General features: G+C 46.3%; 1 protein-coding gene and 1 pseudogene across 2 annotated transcripts in view; one reads left to right on the top strand and one right to left on the bottom strand.

Moving 5' to 3' along the window:
- Nucleotides 1–25,877, bottom strand: part of LOC144781360 (cholesterol 24-hydroxylase-like) — a 256,024-nt gene that overhangs the window by 124,070 nt on the left and 106,077 nt on the right. For both annotated transcript variants that reach the window (XM_078660149.1, XM_078660150.1), the window contains exons 7-9: nucleotides 20,128–20,238; nucleotides 19,865–20,021; nucleotides 14,147–14,209 (exon numbers count right to left, since the gene is read on the bottom strand). In XM_078660149.1, coding sequence (XP_078516275.1) covers nucleotides 14,147–14,209; nucleotides 19,865–20,021; nucleotides 20,128–20,238 — 331 coding nt within the window. The remainder of the gene's footprint in view (nucleotides 1–14,146; nucleotides 14,210–19,864; nucleotides 20,022–20,127; nucleotides 20,239–25,877) is intronic.
- Nucleotides 23,918–24,062, top strand: LOC144783518 (5.8S ribosomal RNA; annotated as a pseudogene).

Raw genomic sequence — 25,877 nt, 5'->3', positions numbered from 1 at the left:
TGCCACGAAAAAACCAGAGAAAGCCTCGGGCGAGGCTAGGCAATACACAATTTTGTCAAACCCGATGATTGCTGCCAAAACGTTTGTGTGGGGCGGAGAACAAGATATACCGCTTCTCGTTATACACAACGCTTATGAGGGTTTCACAATATATTTCACAATATATTTCTCTTGGTATAAGTGGTAACAAGTGTCCTATCCATTTTTGATAATCTCTACTGAGTTCCGGGGAACAGATAGGACAACCTTTCCTCGTCCCTCTATTTGATGTATTCAACTGGATTTTGGAGTCACTTGACTCCATACTTCCTCTCCGGAATACCAGCTTAAGAAGGCAACGGAAAACTGCACCCTGGTACTCGGAAGAGCTTAGAGGCAAAAAACGCCTATGTAAGAAGCTTGAAAGGAGATGGCGCCTGGGATACGCTGCCACGGATAAAGCTACATATAGGGAGGCTATCAGAGCCTATAAGTCAGAAATAAAGGCAACACAGTCGGCTTACTTTAGTGAGAAAATCATGTCGGCCAGATCACAACCTAAAGAAATGTATCAAATTGTAAAAAGTCTGACCAGGCTCCCACCATCCTCGGCTGCCAATTACAATCCATTCTCCAGATGCAATGACTTCGCGGAATTCTTTTACCAAAAAATAAATAAATGTACTTATCATTTTCAGATAAGGAGTTAGATCTCCCTACCCAAGAACCACACCTTTCCAGAGAAGCTGAGCATCTGCATCATAATACTTTAGATCACTTTTCCCCGTTTGATTTAGAAACACTTGAGCCTCTGATGTACCAAGTAAAGTCAGGCTCCCCATGTGATCCTGCGCCCCCGTGTACACTGGTTTTAGCCAGCCAAGCTATCCTCCCTACGATCATGGAACTTCTCAATTCTTCCATAGCGACTGGCAATGTACCACCCACCTGGAAACATGCCATGGTGCGAGCACTCCTGAAGAAACCTACCCTCGACCCCGGCAATCTCAACAACTACCGCCCGATTTCTCTACTACCCTGGGTAAGCAAACTCCTCGAGAAACACATTAACATCTATCTAACTATGTTTCTCGAGAGCAACCATCTGCTCGATGTCACCCAGACGGGCTTCCGCCCCAAACATGGGATGGAGACTGCCTTGTTGGCGGTAACAGAGGAAGCCAGGCGGCTCTTGGATCAGGGGGGATCAGTGGCAGTCATCCTCCTTGATCTGAGCGTCGCATTTGACATGGTGAACCATAAAATCCTCTTACGCCGTCGCTATAGTCTAGGAGTGTCAGGTAAAGCTCTGGCTTGGTTTAAGTCCTTTCTAAGTGACAGGACTTTCTGTTTCTTCAAGTAAGCTCCTTGGCTGTGGGGTACCGCAGGGCTCATCTTTGAGCCCTACGCTATCCAATGCGTATATGAGACCGCTGGCTGAGATCGTCCATCCTTACGGCATTAAGATCATTACATATGCGGACGATACTCAGCTAGTGGTCTCTCTCACGCAAAAGAACTGCCAGCAAGCACAGATTAGTCTGACTACCTGCTTGGAACAGGTCAAGAGCTGGATGACGAGGTCTTGTCTCAAGCTCAACGGGGGACAAAACTGTTCTTATGCTTCTCGGCCCACCATCTCTTTCTTTCATTGACCTCTCATGGCCCACTAGCTTGGGGGCACCCCCCACTCCCAGAGACCACATAAAAAGTCTTGGGGTGTGGCTGGACAAAACTTTGACCTTTAACACCCAAGCAACCAAATTATCAGCGACTTGCTTTGGTCTCATCAGGATGATGAAGAACATTTTTCCACTTCTACCTTTCGAGGCCAAGCAAGTTGTTATGCAGGGCTTAATTCAATCCCGCCTTGATTTTAACAACGCCTTGTATCTAGGGGCGCCTGAATACTGTCTGCAAAAACTTCAGCGGATTCAGAACTGTGCAGCACACACATTGCTCAGTCTTCCACGTAGAGTGTCGGTGGAGCCTGGGCTGAGAACTCTGCACTGGCTCCCTGTTAGGGAGAGAATTAAATTCAAGTCTATGTGTATCTCTCATCAAGCATACTGGAAATATGGCCCAGAAATTAGCCACTCCTTGATTACCCCTTACCGTTCCAAAAAACAGCTTCGCTCCACTTATGCCTTTTTGGCAGAAGTCCCCTGTGTCAGGAGATCCAGAGCTGGAGGCCGGTCTTTCTCCTATAACGCAGCCAAGTTATGAAACTCAGTGCCTCTTTACCTAAGATCTAATCCTAATTTGACGGCCTTCCGCAAACAGCTTAAAACCTTCTTTTTTAACAAATCAGACTTGCCTCTGGGCTGACCACACTGAGAGGTATTAACCTGGATCTTAGCGCTTGAACGCCCCAGGGCAGCGGTCGCGCTTAACAAAACTCCTTTTCATATCATTTCATTTCATTTCTGATGTAACAAGCTATGGGCAGATCTGAAAGACCTAGGTATGCCCTTGTAGCTCTTATCGCTTGTAGCCAAATTACACGAGTCCAATTTTGCACAGGTCCGATGGGGTGCACAGGGCAATACTACTCCCAGGTTTTCGATTTCAAAAGGGGTACATCAAGAGTGTGTTCTGGCCCCTACTTTATTTTCTTTGTTTATAAATGGAGTTGTAAAGTATTTCTTAGAACATCCTACTGATGCTCCTTCTTTAGCTGGCTCAAATGTCCCAATACTCATGTTTGCTGACAATACCCTAATTATATCAAAATCTCAAGTAATTGCAGCAAGCGCTTTGTCACTTTGAGGCCTTTTGGAGAGAACATGAATTGGTGGTGAACGTGGACAAAATCAAATTCATGGTTCTGCACAAGCACAAGGCGGTTAAGGCAGGTTTCTCATGAATAGGGTCTCATTGGAACAAACAGATGTATTTACTTACCTGGGGAATACATTGGGCAGAAAGTTAGACTGGAAGCCCCAGATAGACCTATTGGCACTTAAGCACTCACAACTGGCAGGAGCACTACTAAACGAGCATAGGCTTTCTCAGACCAAGACGATAGGCCCAGTCCTAAAGATTTACAATACAAAGGTCCTGGCTTCCACTCTCTATGGAGCTGAACTCTGGGGTTTTGAGAATGTTTCACCACAGACTCTAGCCCAGAACAAATTTGTGAGGAGTCTCACTGTCCTTTCTCAGAATGCACCTCTTAAACCCCTATAATGCTTGCACTTTGGCGAAGATTGTGGTCAACCCTGGAGCTGTCACATTATGCAAATGCCCTCAAAGATGTTAGAGATGCCGATATGTCACATAAGATAATATGGCTTCAAAAGATAAAATGCTCCCTGGTGAATATGGTCATCACCCATTTATGGGAAGATCCGGTTGGTAACACGTTTCCCACCCAAAAAGATTTTAGAGAGGCCTATTGGACCATGAATAATTGATTGATTGATTGATTGATTGATTATTAAAGAAAATAACATGCGATCCGCCAGAAATCATATATTGTCCAGTACCTTTTTGAAACATAAGCCAGAGCCCATGTTTGAAAACCTTTGGGACTATATTACTAAGCCTGGCGACAGGAAACTTTTTTACCAGTTTCGAGTGGGTAGCTTACCAACTAAATCCTTTACTGCCAAATTGAAAAAGATCTCAGATAGTAAATGTGTATTTTGTCAGGGCCAGGATGAAACGTTACCACATATCCTATTTGTATGCCCGGCCTACAACTCTCCACGGAGCAAATGGCTAAAACCAATTTGCTCTAACTTGCGTACTAGGTCATGTGCTACTGCTCTAAGGGCCAGATGTAGGAGCCCAAATACCGGTCGGTAACGGCCGATTTCGTCCGTTACCGACCGGTATTTAGGAATTGGCATGTAGGGCCCTTTATTTTACAGAATCGGTAAATTTACCGATTCGGTAAATTTACCGATTCTGTAAAATACTGAATCGGTAATTTTACCGATTCGGTAAATCCAAATGTAGGTGAGACTCTTCTGAGTCCCAAAGGCCTTTCAGATTCGGTATTTTACCACCCAATCCAATTGGGTGGTAAAATACCGAATCCAGGTGTGCATGCACATGTGTGCATGCACACCTATGCCATGTGACAGACAGACATGCCCTTAGGGCATGTCTGTGTGCCACATGGCACACATGCCTGTATTTAGGGTGCCAGAAGGTGTCAGTCAGTCAGTCAGTCAAAAATCTTTATTTCGATTAATTAAAATCATAAAAGAAGCAGAAATATATACATCCATTGTGCATAAAATGAATAAAATATATACAATAATAAGTATGCATACATTTGCGAGCATTCATATATATATACATTATTTACAATTCATAATTTGTACAGAACAGTTCATTACAAATGTCTCCACAGAACCTATGGAGCCGCAATGTGAGCTAAAGAAAAAGCCTAAAAACATTGTATATATTTCCTTAAAAGAAAAAAGGGACAAATATAACCCCGCCTTCTCAATCTGTTATACTCAGTGCATACAAATGCTTCTTCTGTTATTCACTCTGGTAGCGGCCACCAGAAAACTTGCTACACTAAAGATAACGTGGACGCTACTCAACATTTGCAGATGTAAAAGTGCAGGCCTCACCTGCAAAAACCCAGCTTTACGTAATATAGGACGAAGGAATTTTTTCCGTGCCCTGGCAAAGTTTTCGCAAAACATAATCAGGTGGAGGGTGTCTTGTGACGAGAAATTATCACAGGAACATGGTGGAGACTCATCTGGTTTACCCCAGTGTGGAAAGGTTCCTAAAGTGAGGTGAAATAAATTGAACCTAAATCGTGTCAATAAAAAGCGATGGAAGGGCTTAGTGACAATCTTTAGGTAAGGTTCAATAGATGGAGAGGTCTGTAAGACATAAATACTTCTTACACCTTGTTTTTTATGCTCTGCCTCTTTCCACTCTGCCTCCAACATGTTCCTGAAGTTGTGTTTAATCCACACCAAATCCTCTTTCTTAATTCCCTCTGGGGCTGTATATAATTCTGGACGTCCCAGTCTGACACACGCGGCTCTAACGTATGCCAGCCATGGGATGCTGTCTGCCTTATCGAGGGCCAAGCAATCTTTTAGGATAAGGTGATTTAGAGTAATTTCCTCGGTGAGCCACGTCTTTGCCCAGCAAATCAATGGGGCAGCTTTTAAATAGTCTGTTATGTAGCCCAGGCCTAATTCTGAGTGAACAGACAAAGTCGGTGACGACTGGGGGACCGACAGTAGGGATATGAGGAACCTATTCTCTGCTACTTGTATTTTATCCACAGGCGCATAGCCCCATACAGATGCCCCATAGGAGGCGATTGCACAACACTTAGATTTATAAATTTGAAGCATGGCCTCCATGGGCCTAGAACCCAGCCTTTTGGCAAAACTAAGAAGGGCTACTGTAGATCTTACAACAGCGTTGCTTTTCTGCTTCTGCTGAGGGCCCCAGTTCACCTTTTCATCGAACAGTACTCCCAAATAAGTGAACACTGGAACCCTAAAGACTTCCGCACCCAGGCATCTAAAAGTTTTAACCTTACTGGCCCTCCTATGGGCCCCAACAATCATGACGTGGGATTTGTTGCTATTAATTTTTAGATCTAGGGACCATGAATGTGCCAAAATTATCCAATAGCCTCTGTAGGACCAGGCCTGTACGAGCGATCAGTACGGCATCATCCACATACAGGAGGACCGGGATACCATTTCCCCCTGCATGCGGAATGTCCGCACTGACCCCAGCCAGCGATTTTTCCAGGCCATTGATGTAGATCGTGAAAAGTAAAGGGGCCAGGATGCAGCCTTGTCTAACCCCCCGCCTGGAGCTGAATTTACCAGTGCATCTACCATCCTGCGTGACCCTAATGACTGCCGCTAAGTCCTGGTGGAGATCGCTGAGAAAGTGAACCAGGGGTGCATCTACGCCCATTTCTAACAAGATGCCCCATAATTTGGATCGGTTCACCAAATCGAAGGCTGATGATAAATCCATGAACCCAAGATATAAAAAGCCCTCTTTTGCTATTGTGTACTTATTAATGAAAAGGTGTAGGTTTAGGCACTGGTCCATGGTACTTCTGTGTTTCCTAAAACCGTACTGGAGGTTCGAGAGCACCCCCCTACCATCCATCCAATCTCCCAATTTCTGAAGAATGACTCTGCCCAGGATCTTAACGGCAGAATCCAGTAGGGAGATTGGCCTATAGCAGGCGGGGTCCCCTCTGCTCCTCTTTTTGAAAATGGGCACAATAATAGAAGATGCCCACGAAATAGGAAAACCCACCAGAGTTTCAGCGTTGAACACGTTGGTTAGGATCCTCGCCCAGAAATTGGGATACATGATGTATAGGTCCGCAGGGACCCCATCGGGTCCTGGGGCCTTGGTTTTAGATGTGTCTCGAATAGCCCTTTCTACCTCAGCCAGCGCAAATTTGACAGGGTTTGTGGGACTGGCCGTGGTGACTCTTCCTAAGGTTGGCTCCTGATGTTCCTTATCCCCATAAATACCCTTAAAGTGCCGAAGCCAGATGTCGTCAGGAATTACACATTCCGTATCAAGATTATCGCTTTCTGAGAAGAATGGCTGATTTATCGTGGCCCAAAACTTTCTGCTGTCCCTCAATACATCCGTAGACTGCAGATCGTTCCAGGCCTCCTCCTTAATTTTATTTTTCCGCCTGGTAATTACTTGTTTATACTCCTTACGGAGAGAGGACACTAGAGCCCTATCTCTCGGGGACTTCTTAAGGGCATTAAGAAGCGCCTCATGGGCTTTTGTGCATGTGGAATTGAACCATTTCTGGGCCTTTCTGGAGTGTGGCCCACTCCCCTTGTGTAGATTCTCCGCAATTTGTTTGCAGATTATCGTAAAGGAGGTTATAGTTCCTACTCCTACAGCACAATCGTCCAGGCAGATACCAATATTGGTCTCTACCTTGGCTACCAGGTCCTTGAAAAAGGTTTCCGGAACTATAGAGTCCCACTTTATGCGTCTGCCTTGGTCTTTTGTGGATAAGTCCCTCACTGCCTCCCTTCCTTGGTCAGTGGTGGCGCAGGTAACCCCTAGATCAACTTCCAATACAAGAGGATTGTGATCACTGAAGGTTGATGTCACCACTCTATAGTCCAAGGTCTTAGTCAGGACTAGGGGGGATAAGAAGATATAATCAATCACGGAGTTAGCTCCTCGCCCTATGAAAGTGGGGACAGTCTCGCTGCCGCTTTCCTTGCCTGATTCAAATAGATTTAAATTGGAAAGCAGTTCTTCCAAAGCCCCACCATGTTTACCATGTTCGAAATGTGGTACCCTCCCGTTCAGCTGCCCATCAAATTCATCACCATAACAGTCCCACAAGCAAGGATGTATGTTAAAATCTCCCATTAAAAACATTTCTGGCACAAATGAATTATTAAGTTTATAGACTGACAAAAATTGTTCTAATACACAAAAGTGCTCCTTCTGTACGGAGCCATCCATAGCATTATACATGTTAATCAAAAGGTAATAGTTATTGGAAACCGACCATTCTAAAATTAGGAAATTATCTGACTCCCCGTTAAGTTTCCTAAAAGTACCAGCAAGGTTTAGGGAGATAAGGAAAAGTAAACCCCCCTTGGGCCTCCCCGCAGACCCTCGAACCGCGGGGTAGTAAAGCTATGAAAGCCATCCAAAATGAAATTAGAATCTGGGTCCCAGGTTTCCTGGAAGGCCAGGATGTCGAATTGTTTTATAAATTGCAACCAGATAGGGTCAGTGTTTTTGGGTCTAATACCTGCACCATTCCAGCTTAAGATTTTGCATGGAACTGTCCGCTTACTCACTATATTGGAAATACCATCTGTACCAGGCCTCAGTCCAGGAATTTCAGGATCCAGTCAATCATTAGTCTCCATCTGGGACAAGGGTGAAAATCAATTGCAAAGTTCTACCCTTCTCCTGGATTGGAGGTGCCCCGGGGATGCTGCTAGTATAGTTAAGGGTACAGTATCCCTTCCCCGAGCAGAGCCCTGGGCAGATCCCATCTGTGCGCTCATCCTGGCCTGGTATGATAAAGTGCATTTGTCATTACGGGGAGTGTGGGGCCGGGTAGATAGCTGTGGGTATCTATAGGTCCTGGATGGGGGGTAAAAAAATCCCAAGGGGAGTGGTCTAATGCCTTTGTTGTCAAGCTCAGTACCATCCCAAAATAATCTTTGAGCACTATTCTTGTTGTTAAAATTCACCACCAGGTAATCCCCTGGAATGTTCTTGGGGCTATGTCCAACCCAACGAACCCTCCTTGCCATTGTGACAGCACTTGCAACATCTGTTCCCCCCGTGCTGAACTGTGCGCACAGCTGTCTAGCCTGAGTTATCAGGTCAGCGGTAGTTTCGCTGGAGCCCCCTCTAGCCGTAGGCACCCCGGTGAAGACAGCCACTAGCGGAGCTGCCTCTGGTGGCAACTCAAGGGTGTTCCCATGAGTGCGAATGCGTCTACTGCTATCATATACCTGTCTGCCTTTGGTATTGGGTTCAGGTATAGGGTTCCCTGGCATGTCCCTTGTGGCTTGTTGCCCTGTTATATCTACAGTCCCTGCCAAGCCATGCGGTCTGCAAGGGATGGGGCTGATGTTCCTAGTATCACCTGTAGAAAAGTGATCAGCTGAAACTGGTTGCTCACTCAGATCCCCCTTCGGCCCCCTATGTTGTGTCAACAGCTCATCCATTTTCGCACATTTGGACAAAAACCCCTTTACACAGATGTTTAAGGTGTCCACAATGTCCTTAGCAACAGACACAAGTGCTAGTTCCAAGTGTGAGATAAATAGGTCCTTTATTATGTTCCCAATTTGGCCCTTAAGTCGATGATCTATTCGAGTAGTCTGAGCCAAGTCTTTTTTCTTCCTGTCCATTGTTTTTAGAGGCTTACGCTTCCTATGCTGGTTATATGGGGGAACAGCAGACGTTGTGGGTAATGGCTGCTGTGAAGCCTCATGTGGGGTGGGTGATGCGTTGTTAGCTGGGTTCAATTCCTGATTGGTGATCACAATGTTTGGCTCCAACGGTATCACCCTACTATAGTCTGTGGGAGGGACTAGTTCACTCTCCCCTGTGTTCAGGCCCAACTCTTTCTCTGCATTTGCAATCTCTTTAGTCAGTACGCCCACTGCGGAAGTTAAGTACGAGATGATGGACTCAGACTTTCTAGGATGTTTTGCTTTCGACCCGTTATCGTCCCTGGCACCTACCTGTTTCCTCTTGCCCATCGTGGATGTTAGGGGGGTAGCCCATCCCAGCCCCTGTCGGCCCCGGACGGCCACAGATAGCCCGCCCTCTGCCCGGGCTCCGCCAGGCGCCGCCCGCGCGCGTCCGCGACGCGAGTGGAGCAACTGATGTTTTAGCGCCTCCGGGCGCGCTCCAGCAGGAAGTGGGCGGTTCTGGCCCCAGAGCACGCTGGGAGCTGTAGTCTTCCCCCACAGCGGCTGTGCGGTGTACCTGGCAGTGGCGGCGGGGAAGAACACACAGCGTCAGGGCCCCAGCGAGAGCAAGCGTGGCAGGTTGGTCTGGCCCCCAGTTCGAGTGGCGATGTTCCCCGCCTCCACCGAGGGAGCAACTGATGTTTAAGCGCCTCCGTGCGCGCTCCAGCAGGAAGTGGGCGGTTCTGGCCCCAGAGCACGCTGGGAGCTGTAGTCTTCCCCCACAGCGGCCGTGCGGTGTACCTGGCAGCGGCGGCGGGGAAGAACACACAGCGTCAGGGCCCCAGCGAGAGCAAGCGTGGCAAGCGTGGCAGGTTGGTCTGGCCCCCAGTTCGAGTGGCGATGTTCCCCGCTCCACCGAGGGAGCAACTGATGTTTAAGCGCCTCCGGGCGCGCTCCAGCAGGAAGTGGGCAGTTCTGGCCCCAGAGCACGCTGGGAGCTGTAGTTTTCCCCCACAGCGGCCGTGCGGTGTACCTGGCAGCGGCGGCGGGGAAGAACACACAGCATCAGGGCCCCAGCGAGAGCAAGCGTGGCAAGCGTGGCAGGTTGGTCTGGCCCCCAGTTCGAGTGGCGATGTTCCCCGCCTCCGGGCGCGCTCCAGCAGGAAGTGGCCGCTTCTGGCCCCAGAGCACGCTGGGAGCTGTAGTCTTCCCCCACAGCGGCCGTGCGGTGTACCTGGCAGAGGCGTCAGGGAAGAACACACAGCGTCAGGGCCCCAGCGAGAGCAAGCGTGGCAGGTTGGTCTGGCCCCCAGTTCGAGTGGCGATGTTAAAGTGACACCCCCTGCACCCTTGCAGGATTCTGTATTTACCGAATCGGTAAATACCGATTCGGTATTGCCCATTGATTCCTATGGGGAAACAACCTTTACAACGGAACTTTTACCACGCAGTGCCTTGACGACGCAACTTTTACAACGCAAACCATTACAACGCATTGCGCTGGGGGGCGCTCTAGGATAGGGAATAGGTTTAATTTACTGTCCAACACCTTCCCTACTATCCACGGGGACTGGAGTTGGAATAGTAAATTAAACTATTCACTATCCAGCGCCCCAAAGCACTATGTGTTGTAATGGTATGCGTTGTAAAAACCGCGTTGTAAAAGCATGCGATGTAAAAGCATGCGTTGTAATGTCATACATCCATTCCTATGGCTTTAAGGCCCATAGGAAGCAATGGGCATTACCGATTTTTACAGATTCGGTAATTCAATTACCGAATTTACCTAAATCTCCCTCCTTCATATTTACCGATTCATACATACCGAATCGGTAAAATTCGGTATTTATGAATCGGTAAATACGAATTACCTACATCTAGCCCTTAGACGGGAAACATCCTTTACAACGCAACTTTTACCACACAATGCTTTTACATCGCAACTTTTACAAAGCAAACCATTACAACGCGTTGCGCTGGGGGGCACTCTAGGATAGGGAATAGATTTAATTTACTATCCAACACCTTTCCTACTATCCACGGGGACTGGAGTTGGAATAGTAAATTAAACTATTCACTATCCAGCACCCCAAAGCGCTATGCGTTGGGAAGGCATGCGTTGTAAAAGTTGCCATGTAAAAGCATGCGTGGTAAAAGCATGCATTGTAATGTCATACAGCACTCTAAGACTATTGAAGACCAGTACCCAAGAGCCCATTGTGATAGCCCTATCAAAATTTTTAAGTTGGATATGGAGAATACGGTTACATTTTCTAAAAGTATCAGCTGCCATTTATTAGTTCTAACCCCCTGTATGATGCTCTGATATTTACCTATATTATTTTAGCCTGTATTGGGCTCTCTTTAAGTACGATGCATGAATGAAATGATAAGTAAATTACTCTTGGTGTAAGTACAGCATACCACAAAGATATAACTTTTATCTAGAATTATGTGTTTTTAATTGATGGTTTTAGCATGCTTTTATACTTTTGTGTATTATCAACTATTATGATGTATTATCTCTTACTATTTTAGAAACTATGTTTTTACCCAAGACTATTTATTATGTTATTGTAAATATTTTGTGTGTTTTTTATGATCAGAATGATCGAAATAAAGACTAATTTGAATTCCACTGAGGATAAAGCGATACCTGTTCCCATGATAAATACAACGGCTAGTTCTGTGTTCAGGGAATAGGGAATGTTTCCATGGGGCGAAGCCAGGGTAATTACACTTACCAGCTGAACACGACTAGTAGCCCACCTTTAGGGACACCTCCAAATGTGTATTTTATCTGTGGAGAACAAGCGTATACTTGGCTCCCTAGGGGATGGTCTGGTCAGTGTTATCTTTCTTTTCTTCTGCCTCCTGTTTATATTGCACCATCCACATACCACAAAGATAATAGGTTCCATCGAAGGGATGTCTCCATACACCGAGCCAAAAGAGTGGTCAACGTAGATAATATTGATCAAAGAGATACTTCACTTCAGCAATTCATGGACATAATGAGCGGTATTGTGCCATTCTGGGGTCCCATGTTCAATAGCCGTAACATACTCCGCTTAGCTAGAGAAGTTGAAGGAGTCATTAATAATACTGCCGGTATACTCACTAATATAACAGTTGAGCTCCAAGCTCCGAAACTGGTTTCACTCCAAAATTGGATGGTTTTAGATGTCATACTGGCTGGTAGGGGTGGAGTATGTAGGGTCATCGGCAATAGCTGCTGTGTGTACATCCCTGATAGTGCTCAGACTGTATATTCTGCCATACAAAAGTTACACATTGGCGGCAGAGATACACCAGGATAATGGATCATGGTCTTTAACAGGGTGGCTCTGGGAAGTATAGACTTCATGGGGTTGGAAGATATTTCTTGTATTGATAGCCGTTGCAGGGGTTATATTCACCTATTTTTATGTATCAATTGTCTTCCAGCTTGCTGCACGTACTGTGCAACGAAACATACTTCCAACATGGTGAGGTCAACACAAGAAAATAAGTATTCCTCTATGATGGTGTTACAAATTCAGTCACTAATGTTGATTGATGAGGGAATATTTGATTATTAGACTGCTACAATATTTGCATATTTTATGTATATGCTTTACAATGCATTTGTTATATGGACGATTATGATGCTAGCCCCTCTCTTAGAATTGTAAAGACCCTGAAGGATAGCAATACAGCTTATTTAGCCTCCTATGCTAAAAGGAGGGTCTGTTAGGTTTGACATTTCCTTACATTATATGCATTCGTATCTATTCTATAAGTTAGCATTAGGTGGCTAAATAGACACCATTTGTATTAGCATTATGAAACCCACTGAGTTATCCTTACAGCATGCAAGCTTTGTTGGCTTGTGTGCCTACTTCAGCAAAACTGTAAAACTGTATGTTATTCTTTCTCTGTTGCCCAAGGTTGAAGTCGGATCTGCTAATGAATAAATTATCTTTTTCCAACATTCCTTTCTGTATGTGTAGTTCTGCTACCACGTTAGGAGACGTTGAAGCCCGACACATTTGCCTTGGAGCACTGATAATACACCCATCTGGCAGGTGTTAGCTCATCTTTCTGTACCCTCTTTGTTCCTGTACGGATCCGGACGGTATTTTTCCATAGTGGGCGTGGCTGAGGTCTCGAGAAAGCTTTATCATGTTTTAGCGCGCTTTGGGCAAGCAGTCCCGCTCAGCGTCCATCTTAGGGTGCAGGTCTGACTGGGTCTCTCTCTGCAGAGAACTACTAATAAAGTAAGTGTTTAAGTGAGTAACTGACTGACCGACTCTTCATTTGGGAAGGCATTAAAGGTGGTTGTGGAAATACCCCGCGGGGCCCTTAGATGGCCACGTCCTACAGGCTAAAGGCCAGACCATTCCCCCAACCGCTCCTTTGCATGGCCAAAGGCTATGCACACTTTGTTATGTACACAAAAGGCTTAAGTACAGTGCTTAGGTGAAGGCCATGTCCTGTGCTCAAAGTCCACTGTGCAATGGCATAGGAAGTGAATTACATCTCTATAAGGGGTTAGCCTGAAACTAGGCTGAAGGCCTGGCCATCTGCCCAAAAATGCACAGATAAAGGGTTTGGCGCAGGGTCTGGCAAAAGTCCAGGTTCTGTACCCAACCTCCAGTGCATGACTGAATGGTATGCACAGTGGGTTATGTCCACAGGAGAATCAGCACACAGTCTAGCAAAACAAAATGTAATCCTCTGAGATACAATATATTTTAGTGACTACAGTTTTCTTGACATTCCCTCGAAAAGTCATCTTGAAAATCATTTTTGTACTTTCCTTTTGCATGGGTGCAGTTTTGCACATCCAGTACTCTTTAGAATAGTGTATTAATTAAAGTTTACAGTTTGGTACATAGGGCAATAAATAGGGAGGAATAACACAACATAATGAAATTGTAACAGTTTTGTGTTAAATATATTGCTGTATAATGGTGAAAGCAGCAAGGACAGACATTTGACAGGACTTCTCAGTCCCCATACAACAGTCTAATAACGTTTCATGCTTTGTGAATTTGTAACTAAAGAACAAAGGGTATCTAAGCACATATATGTCAATACTTTGCATTTAAAGTTGGTATACTTCTGTTTGCAATTCTGCCCCTTACAAATAATGTTCCACATTTTTGTCATGTTTAATTGTTAAATACCTTTGAACATTTTTCGGGTTATAACCTCTGGAGAGCTATTTGCCACATCCAAAACTTTTAATGTACACAATAGTCTAAATATATAAATTAAGTGATGTCACTACTAACCAGCAATGAAGAAAGTGACAAAGTTGTCCAGCATAATTTCCTGATCACATTTCTCTTCTAGTTCTACAAATAGAATAAATATACTGGTTAAATAAGAAATGCCACTGAAGAATACACCTAAAGAAGCAAGCATTCTAAACATTGTCAATTGACAACAAATCACATCTTTCACCTTAGCCAGATCTGCACATGTGCTTCTTTTGCTCTAATATAAGGTTTTCAGTCTTTTTATGTTTGTAACTCCATTTTGATTCCATTCCTTTGATAGTTTTGCAACCCTTTAGCTCCATTTTTTCTGTGGTGCTAAATTGGTTATGGCTCATAATTCCTTTATCGCGCCTCACTTTCCAAACCCATAATAGTCTTCTGGGGACCCACTGAATACTTGATCCTGAAGTTTCTGTAATCATAGACAGATTATCATTGTCTATCTTATCTGTGGTAAAGGAAGCAGTGATCAATTTTACTCCAAATTTGGAATATCTTTTTACTTTTAGAAATGTGGGAAATGTATGCATTAATAAGTATTTTTGTCAGCCAGTAGTCAATGACAAGGATAAATGCATGGCCTAGGCTTAGATTAAGCAATGTATGATAAAATCCCAGTTCTGCTTTTTCAACTCAATAGAGTTCAACTGACTAGATGGGCAAAAGACATGAAGAGGAGTTCTTAGAGATTAACTCTGCCAGGAACTCTTGAATGAAAATTTTACTCAGGATTCTTTTAACTTGGGAGATGCCCCCTGATGCCATGTCTCCACAATATTATGGAATGTCTCTCTATTGCAATCACTGGGACATGAAAAACACATGTTCTCTTAGATAGCGGAGTTTGTTTCTGTGTGATGAGTGAGTGATTCAAGTATGAGTTACAGCTTTTTCCACTGAGGAAGCCCTCAACATTTTTTATTTTTTCCCAAAGGCCTTTGTTGTGTTTCCTAACCTTAAAGCTAATCTTACTAGGCTTTATTTACATCATACATAGGAAAGAATGGAGCGAGTACAGTAACTGGTGGCAAGGTAAGGTTGAAATGTCCTTACCACAGGTGCGCCAATTCCTGTGGTACTCCAATTCAGGCACCATTCTTCGGAACAACATTTGGAGCTAGACCAGCAAGTATCACTCACATGACTGTTCTTTCCACCTGCAGAGGAACATTGGAAGGATTGGGCCAACCTATTGTATATATTCCTGTGTCCATGCATGTGTTTCAGAAATGGAAATGTAGGTTTCCTAATTTAGCCTCCAGGGACAGTGAGATAGGAGTATACTGTAGACTGTCTCCTTAACCTGTTGGAGATCTGGCTTGTAGAAGCTGTTTTGCAAAGAGAGGTGCTTTGAACTTAGAGGGGTTGGCTGGCCTGTGGAGAATTCAGAGTTGATTAAAAGTGCTGCAAAAACTCAGTAGACAGGAACCTGTTGAAAGTGAAGAAATGTTCTACTGTGTAACCCCTGGTTTACATTTGGGACTTTAATCCCTAAGTCTTGGAGAACAAGATATTTCAGGAGATTCTGAAACAGAGGAACCCTCGGGCAACTGAGAGGAATATTCAGTTAACCTGTGGACTGAAAGAATTTTGCTGGATTCAGTTTCAGGTATATAAAACCTTTATCAAAAATATCTATTTTGGAGAGTTCATGAAGATTTAGGAAGGTATAATGATCTTTACCGCTTTTAAGATCTGTAACTTTAAAATCAGGTTGTGGCTCAAAAAAAGTAAAAGCCCCTTCATTGAAGAGCTGACATGGGCTGAACTAGCATCTTCAAGCCACCCATGTGCCTTGATAGGTCGCCTCGTTTGGCACCTACAACACGTATCCAACCAGCCCAGAACCCTCTTTGGATACAGCTTCTACTTTGGACTTGGTGGATATTTTGAGAACTGTATGTTTTCAAGTGTGAAGGTAGAATCCTGCACTGGAACCAATGGATAGCTTAGATCTGACTGCCACTTGTGTGCCAGTCACAAGGAGTACCTATATTGCAGGCAGATAATTTTTTATGTTTTTGTTATATTTATAATCCTTCAGACTTTGATATAAGATTTATACCTGGGCTTCTAATGGAGTTATCACCTATTATCTTTGGCCCATTACCATTACATATTTTTTGTACTTCTGTTTTACTTAAAGTTGTAATGTACTCTATAAGTTCTTTATTTCCTATTGTATTGTAGTATTGATTTGTTTTTTGAGCAAAACAAATATATACACCTTCTCGAAGGGTTGTCTAATCATTCACATCAAGGCAGTAAGTGTGACCCAAAGTTGCAAATGTTTTTCCTCTGAGGGACTTCATGTTTTGATAAGTGTGGGATCTCAGTCACAGTTCACTTTAAGACAGCCACCGCTCTCTCCCACAGCCCAGCATGTCCGTCTACATAGTGTCTGTAGGAAGCTGGGGTTCTGATGCAGTAACCCTCCACTTTTGGTCAGATTTCTGTTGCACTTTGACTTGATTTGCCCTGGGTCCCTGCCAATCAGGATCCCAGGGCCTGTGTTCTTTCCCAAATATGTACCTTTGTACCCCCAACTGGCACCCCTCTAGCCACCCGTAAGTCCCTTGTAAAATGTACCATGGGTACCAAGGGCACTGCGGCCAGGGAAGGCCTCTAAGGGCTGCAACACATATTGTGCCACTCTTAGATGTCCTGTACCTTAACATACACACTGCTATTGCAGGTAGCATATTTTCGTGCAGAGAAAAGTGAAGAGTCAACATGGCACACCATGCCTGCAACCCACTGCCTTTGGTATAGGTAAGACACCCTCTATCTGGGTGCACTATACTACTGGTGAGGGTACAGTTGCATGAGCACTGTACCCCTACAGTGTCCAAGTTCATTATTAGACATTCTAAGTGCAGAAAAGCCATAAAGAGTATATGGTCTGGGAATTTGACATTACGAACTCCACAGCACCATAATGCTTTACTGAATTCTGAGAGGTTTGGTAGCAAACTTCTCACCATAATAAACCCAGAGAGGTGCCAGTGTGGGATTCATTATACGATGCACTCAGAGGAAATTTTAGAGATGCACCCTGAAAAAAGACTAGCCTTGGTGGGTTCTCGGACTGGTAAACACCAGTCTACCACTACAAGACATGTTTCTGGACCCCTGGGGTGGGAACCTCCGCTCCCTGGGCCCAGAAACAAAGTATTTCCTGGGCGTAGGGGGTCACACCTCCCCCAGATCAGGAAGAGCCATTTGTGGCAGAGGAGCTAAAAAGGCCTTGCCACCTTTGTAAAGCGACCCCCAGGATCTCCTGCTATCAGGAGCAGGCCCCATTCCTGTGTCACCCTTTTTTTGGCAGGAGGACAGGCAGAAAAAAAATAGAACAGCCAAGAAGGTGTGCCCACCTCTGCCAACTCCACCCCTCAGGTTGGGGAGGCGAAGTGAAGCCCACTCTTCAGTGCCCACCATCTTGCAGATGGCAGGCACTCTCCAATCAGTGTTAGGGATTGTGCCCACTCTCCCACGTGGGGTGAGCACATAAAGGGTGTAGTCACCCTAAGGTCAGTAGCCCATAGGCTACTGATCTCAAGACCCCTAAAATGCCCTCTAAATACAGTATTTAGAGGGCAACCCTGAACCAAGGAGGCAGATTCCCGCAACCTATAAAACAGAAGGACAAAAGAAGACACACAGAAGAGGAGGCTGCAGAGAAGAACTGACTTGGCCCCAGCCCTACCGGCCGTTCTGCAGTTTCCAGAGATCCTGCACCAAAAGTCTCCTTGTCCTGCAGCCAGCGACCTCCAGAACCCCTGGGAGAAGTGAGTGCCTTCAACAAAGACCGGATCTCCTGTGGACAGCAGCTCTGTTAAAAAGAATCTCCAAAGAAAGACTCCGAGCCTGCTGATGACAAAGAAGCCTGATGCCTGGAACCACCACTGCACCCGATGCCTACGGCCTGAGTCAGAGTGGTCCACAGTTCCAAGCGAGGTCCCCCAGCACTCTAGAGTCTGAGTTCACTGTGGGTTGACCCCTCCAGGACTCCCCGACATCTCCAGCAGCCTCTGCAAGGAGAAACCCCCAACCGCAAGTGTCCTGGTAAGGTGAAATATGACCTCAAAAGGCACCCCTACATTTGGCCGCCCTGCGCCCTGGAGAAGAGGACCTGAGGTGCACCTATGTTCCTGAGCCCTCCAACATACCTGCCCAGCTGTTAGTTCCTGCCAAAAGTCTTCCTGGACCGAGCCTGCAGCCAAAATCCAAAACTGGCAACTCTCTTTGAGAGTATCCGATTCCAAATCCGCACTCTGCACCCGGCCGCCACTGTGGGTGCACTTTGTGTGCTAACTCAGATCCCCCTTTGCCCTGAGCTAAACCCAAAGAGCTTTGCTCCCACATCCAAGTGGGGTGTCCATGAGCAGCCATCAACTGGAGGCCTCCTAACCCCCATTGGATAACATTGGGCCTCAGCACTCTGCACCCGGCCGCCCTATTGCCCCTGAGAATGCTCTTTGAGTGCATCCTTGACCCTGGGGAACCGTTTTCTCGTCCCAGGAACTCACCCCATAAGACCGTTTACTTATCTGCAAAACGATAACTCTATTTTCCTCCATAGGATTGTATTGACTGTTTTCCTCTGAAAAACTTCCAAGTGCGGAGGGTGTTTTGCATAAGATCCTAAGAAACTGTGTTTTGCGAAAAAACTGTTTTGCCTACCTTTTATCTAGGGAATGCCCCAGTGTGATATCTAGGCATATCACACTGAGTTAGAAAAGTAATCCAAAAAGTATTCATACAGTACCTGTAAAGTAACTGAAAAGTAATCTCAACTGTTTCTACATAATTGACCTACCTGTATACAAAATAAGTAAATGCAACTGCATTCAACTATATTGTTTGTGCAAACTATTATTTCACTTACCTGCACCAGGCCTGGTTTGGTTCTAGAAATAAAATACAGCTTAATAATATTTTCATACAAAACAAATTGGTCAGAGTTCAGGCTTTGAGTGTGTGAAATCATGTCTTGCCTGTGTGTGTACAATAAATGCTTAACACTACCCTCCGATAAAGCCTTACTGCTCCCCCACACTACCACAAATAGAGAGTAAAGTATTATCTACTTTATCCTCTGCCTACCTTTGGGGATCCACTGAACTCTGTGCACACTATACCTTACTTTGGTATAGTATATACAGAGCCAGCTTCCTACAGTGACGGAAAGAGGCATGGTAATCCTGCAGGTTATTATATCAATTAATGGTTTTTGCTTGGCCTATATAAAAAATGCATTTTGTACCAATAAGCATATATTTGTATCTTGATATACATGATGAATTTGACACACAGGTCTAAGTTCACTCTCCGTTCCAGTAATGCACACAATAAACTAACTCTTAAAAAGCTCGATTTTACCCTCACAGCTATAAATGTCTCGTTCATATTTTGATTTTCTTGGTACCACACTCAGGCTGCACACTGCTTACAGCCCTTTTTGGAGTTATGCAGAAGGCCCACATAGATACTCTCACACATTGAATTAATGATACCATACCTACGGGCATGCCAAAGATGAGGGCTTACCGGCTCGTTCAGAGTTGCCGAAGTGAAACAGAAAATACTCAACTAGTAACTCCAGCTAGGGTTTCCATCACTCTCTTTAGCTGAAGTACACCTAAACTCATGTCTCCCTTATTTTGTAATTTAAATATTTCAACTTTAACACTATAAATCAAAGATAATAACAATAAAAGTTTAGCTTGCCTTCACTTTTCAGAATCTGTGTTAGAATATCCAACGGTATCTCCTCGTCATTGGCGAGGGCCTTCTTCCTGCGCTCGATGCATTCTTTTCCTGTTCGACGCAGCAGCCTTATGCTCTCCCGGACATCTTTTACCAGCTGTCGGTTTCCAGGGTACCACTTTAGCAGGACATAATAAGAAAAGTTGATTCCATTTTGCTAGGATCAGAGGGCCACACAAACATATAGGTAATGGAGAAGAATGAAAAATGGTGTCTCCACAAACCTGTACGAAGGGTTTGCGTTGTTCAAACATTCCTTTAATGGCCATGGTGATTGCTTGTGGAAATGGAGTCTTTTCATCTTGAAGTGAGTTTATTTCTAAACCAAATGCCGCCTAAGGATGATAAAATATGACTAATGAGGAGAAAATAATTTAAGGTATTGGCAGATTGCCTTTTGCCTGAAGATCATTCACTGAATTGCCTATTTAAAGCTAATCACACTTCTTTTAGGTCCTACTATTATGCTGAGGTACAAGAAACATGTTCATCATATGAAAAAATGCTATTTTGCATTCCTTATACCCATTCCTTAAATGTAGGGCTGTTGCAAATGATAATTAGGGGTCATTTACCATGCCTACATGGGTGGTGCAAAATGTGCCATGATAATGTCACTGTGGATGTTTGTACTTAAAATAAATAAACAAAACACTTTATTTCCGTCATGTGACTCAATGTTTAGAATTCCTGGCTTCCCTTGAAGTCCCAATGGGGGCTCATTTGAAGTTTCAAGTCCAAACAGAGCTCAGGAAGGCCAGGTACATTATCTCTGATGTCTCCTTGTCACACATGTCAATAATGGGTATTGGTTTGGCAGGCCAAGGGTGAGGACCCCCGGACCTGAGGTCCATGTGCATAGCTCATCGGGTCACAAACTACCTGGGATGGCGTCCATCATGCCAGGTAGGGCTCCCCTGCCTGGCTGGGTGAAGAACATATTACCGGCCCAGTCCTGGGCTCCATTCTCCAGGCTGCTGTATCTCCAAGCAACTGGGACGGAGTCACTCAGGCCCCGGGAGGGAGCCCTTGCTTGGCTGGGTGAAGAAGCTCACACAGGGCCCCGGGTCAGAGCTCCAGCTGGCCAAGGCTGGACGCTTCCGACCCTGCACCTCATTCTTCAGCCTACTGTGTTGCAAAATGCCCTGGAAGAAGTTCTGCAGGCTTGGGGGAGGTCTCATATGCCTACCAGGATTAAGAAGTTTTGATTGGGCCGTAGAACAAAGCTCTGGCAGCCCAGGAAGTGGATGCTTCTGGCCCTAGGTTGCGTTATCTAGCTCACCATGTTTCAAAGTGCCTGGGTGGGGGTCCTGCAGACCTGGGGAGGGATTGGTGGGATGAAGAAACTTTTAATGGGCCTCATCACTCCGCCTGTCCCTAGGATCAAACTGGCGGGGAAGCCTCCAGCCCTGGGCTTCCTTTTTTGGGCCCCTGTGTCACAAACTGCTCAGGAAGGACTCCCCTGCCTGCCTCATTTAGGAAGCTGTGACCAGGCCCCAGGTCAGAGCTTCGGTTGACCGAGGGGTGGAAACCCCCGGCCCTGGACTCTGAGCCCCGGCCTGCCGTGTATCGAAGTGCCTGGAACATTGTCCTGCAGGCCTGGGGAAGTCTCTCTGACTGCCTGGGTTTAGAAGATCTGACTGGAACCCAAGGCACGGGTAAGATGTATGACTTGCCCAGGGGTGGAAATCCCTGTCCTTGGCATCCGACCGCGTCGCGTCACATGGAGGCCGGGATGGGATGCTGCAGGCTGAGGAAGGTATCTACTGCCTGCCTGGATTATGAAGCCATGACTAGGCCCTGGGTCAGTGCTCCGGCAGGCCTGTGGGTGGAAACCCCTGACCTTGGCTCCATTCTCTAGCCCACCGTCTCTCAACGTGCCCAGTACGGGGTCCAGCAGGCCAAGGAAGGACTCATAGATACAGTGAGCCCGGTGGTGGAAGCCCCCAGCTCTAGGCTACCTTCCCCCACCATGTCAACTGGAGCCTGGGAAGTGGTCCGCAGGCCCAGGAAGGCCTCCCTACCTGCCAGGTTTAAGAAGCTCTTACTGAGCCCAGGTGAGAGCTCCAGCAGGCCTAGGGTGGAAGCCCCGGCCCAGGACTTTGTTCTCCATTTAGTGTGCATGGATTACAAGAAAGGCAGGTAGAATCCTCTGGATTAGCCGTGACAAGGTACTACAGAACCCCTTGTAAGCCAGTCATTCTTCCCAAGTACTGCAAGTGTCCAGGCTGGTATGCTGCACGCCCCCAGGAGCCCAGGCTCATGGCTGCCTTCCAGCGCTTTCTGAAGGACATTTCCTCCTAGCCTTCCCTATGGGAGAGTAAGCAAGGATAAAAAGCCGAGATCTCCGTGCAGGGCAGCACCATACTCTGTTCAATTGAGAACACCTAGCCCTAAGGATGGACTGTTTGGCAGGCTTCGGCTGTTTCAAGCAAAGAGCTTACACTTTGCCTTGAATCATCCGACTTGAGGGTATGTCTTTCACAGAGGCCCTTCCTACCCAAGAGTGAAGGCCAAGCAGCCTGGCACCTTGAACTCCCAGTGGTCTGACCAGAGCAGATGAGGTCAGGTGGCGTGAATCCTGAATACCCCCTGGCATTTTGGCTCCTGTGTGTCAAGCCGTTGCCCTTCTCCATTCAATGCATTTTTGCAGCAACTCAGCATGATGTCCCTAGGGTATGCCCGACATCAGGCTGCCACTCCTGTGTCTCTATCAGGCTGTGCTTTGGCCTGTCTCTCCCTTTCATTGATGCAGAACAGGTGATTTGGGCTCCTCCGCCCACTTTTGTTACTCTAGATAAGCTTGTGGCGATCACATGACCCTGTGAAGGTGATGACACATTCAGATGTCTGCCCTGTCAAGTTTCTATGGTACTTTCTGTGCTTACCATGGTAACCTCAGATAACGAGGAATGTGGGTTACATTTCAGAAAAAAGTCTGAGAACCAGCTACTACATGTAAGGAAGACAGCAGGCACGCAAATTACCCACTCCTAACTCGGAGATGGCGTGAGGAAGATTAACAATGTAGGACTCTTTGAGGCCCTGTAATTGGAATGAGTACACTTGATGCACTTTGACAAGGATCCATTGGAGGGCAAGTCTGGTGCTAGCAACTAAGGTAATTAAAGTTGCTACAGTTAAAAAGCTCATCGTTGGGTGTGGGATTACGATGGCCTTCTGACATGTCCCAGCCCTTGCCTCTCGGCGCACCCTTGAGTATTCTGAGTGTCTAAAATGTTTACTTTGAAAAAATTAGAGTATTCAAACATGGTTTCTGCTCTACTAGTGCAGCTAGGAAAAATTAAGCAGGACTTAGATTCTATTTTGTTGGTTTTCGAAACGGGGGCCAGGATTAAGAGAGCTGCCTAAGGCATTTGTATTGTGCCGCTAGAGGTGACATTTATGGACCGGAGCAAGACAAACCAAAGCAAAAGCATTTGCCAAGAATGTTTTTATTGATCAAGAATGAAAGACCGAAGTTGATAGATGATCAGATATTATTGTAGTTCCAATCATAAATGGTGCCGACTAACAGTCCGGCAGTCTTAATCCACTGACCAGTCGAGTAGCTTCAGAGAAACCAAAGGGGGGAGTATTGCTGCAAAGCTGAAACTTAAAGGAATTGATGGACTCACTTAGAGGGGTTGGGTGAAAAGCCACTCACCTTCCACGGCACCTCCCACCAGGATAGGGAGGTCACAGCCTTCCTCGTTGCCAGGTACCTGGTGTCCTGGTTCTCTGTGGCCTGGCTGGGGAATGAAGAGTTGTACAGTCCCGTCTGTGCCTCTGTGAGGGCTGGCAATGGAGCTGCCTGCCTCCAATGCTATGGGAGTCTCTTGCCTACCTGCTGTGGTGGCGTTGGGCTCCCAAGCATGGAAACCCACTTTGAATCAGAGAGGAAGCTTGAGGAGTGGTGGGCTGTTTAGCTGCACTGACACGGGATGGGCGGGTCTACAACCTTCATGCCTCCTCTTAGCCCGCAGGTGGGTGAACGTTGTGAAAGGTGCCTGTAACTCATGGCAGTGAATCACTCAGTTTACGCCTTGGTGAAGAATGTAGCGAACTGTGATAATCAGTGTGAATTGTGGGAAACATGGATCATCGAATGCACCTTGTGGCCCGGTGTCCTCCTGGGGCTACACCTGTCTGAGGGTCACTTGAATGACAATTGCCCTAGGGCTCTCTCTGGGCGTGCCTGTGGCTCCCTTAGTCCCCCCAGATCACCCATCGCAGGACCCCCAATCCCTAGTCCTAGCGTGGGGCTGTATCCACAGCCACAGCTGGTCTCCAAGGTTAACAGCCTCTAGCATGTTGGAACAATGTAGGTAAGGGAAGTCCACCAGTTGGATCTGGAACTTCGGGATATGGATTGGCTTGGTCAGTCAGGCTGGGGTGCAAGCAGAATTCACCAAGCATTGGATTGTTCACCTATTGAAAGGAAATATGATTGTAGTTTAGACAGGTGTGAGCCTCTGGTCTGGTACACATCCTCTGGTCATAATTGGCTTGGCCATTCTGCATGCAGGGTCGACCTGGGCCATCTGGTTGCCAGCTGGCCGAGCAGATAACTGGCGGGCCCGGCTGGTGTGGCTAACTGACTTGTGCCTCCCCCAGGTTGTGTAAGTCCCCAGTTCATGGTGGCATAACAGTTGAAGAAAAACAGCTTCCCTGGCAAAATGGAAGAGTGGCTTTGGCTGTGGGGTTCACCCCTCGTTAGCTCCTCAGGCTTGGGCACCAAGAAGGTGAAAGGCATCAGCCTGGGGCACCCTTAACCGATGGACTGGAGTCACAGTACCTAACCACAGCATGCTGGCTATGGGTTGGGAAGGACTCTCATGTCCCTTTAGGGTGTACAGCAGTGATGTGACCCCGGTGAATGTCCAGCCAATGGGGAAATACCGGGGCAGGGTGGTTTCAGACTGGGGAGTAGTCTGGGGCATCTGCAGGATGCACAGTTCCAGTAAACCCCAACGAGAAGTGGTGGGGGGGAAGCCATGTTTTTCGCCTGGGAGTCCCAGTCCCACAGGCCACGGTCCAAGCACTGGGCACAGGCACCTTCCTTATCTCTGGCCGTGTGGCATCGGACCAGGAAGGAATCTGTGGTTCCTGCAGGCTCAACAGCTCCAGTAATCTCCAGTGAGAGGTGGTGAAGCCATGGATTTCACCTGGAAGGCCTGAGATTCCCAGGCCAGGGCTCCAGGCACTGGGCAGGCCTACTTTCCCTTCCCAGGGTGAGGTGGTTTCGGACTGTGGAGCAGTCAAGGGCTCCTGCGACTCCTGTAATCTCTGTGATAGGTGAGTGACATCATAGATTTTGCCTGGGAGGGCCAGTCTCTGCAGGCTGGTGGTGCAAGCCAGCAGTCTGAGCATTCTAGCTTGCCCAGGGAAGGGTGTTGCCCCACCCACAAGGATTTTCCAGGTTTCAAGATGTCCCCCAGTTAGCTGTCAACTTTGTGTTGGCAAAAAACAGCCAATGGACAAGTATGAATGTACCAACTCAGTAAACAACATTACCAGCCAAAGTGGCCTAATTTGAATTATGCCCAGGCCATAGGCCATAGACAGCCAGCCAAACACAGCTTTGTGCTCCACTAGGGCTGTGCGAAATTATAATTATGGGTCATATATCATGCCTAGGTAGGGGGTACTAAATGTGGCATGCCAATGTCACTCGTGACATCTTGTACTTAAAATAAATAAACAAAATAATTTTTTCTTCACATAACTCAGTGTCCCAATGAGTACTCATTTGAAGCTTCAAGCCCAGTCAGGGTTCAAGAGGCCAGATACATTCCGCAGCTGGTAGACCCACCCTTTTTGTCATCAATGGTGTTGCTTAACATGTCATGAGTGAGGTTATAAGCAGTGCATAGTAAGGTGGTGCAAATTATAGATAGCTTGCTGAACTATTACTGGTGAATTTTAGTTTGTTGGGAGGGTTTAAAAACATTATGTTATGGCTGATATTGTT

The sequence above is a fragment of the Lissotriton helveticus genome, chromosome 9 (assembly GCF_964261635.1).
Source record: "Lissotriton helveticus chromosome 9, aLisHel1.1, whole genome shotgun sequence".
In the NCBI taxonomy this organism is placed as follows: Eukaryota; Metazoa; Chordata; class Amphibia; order Caudata; family Salamandridae; genus Lissotriton; species Lissotriton helveticus.
Note: the sequence above shows the minus strand (reverse complement) of the source record. Positions and strands in the feature narration are given on the sequence as shown.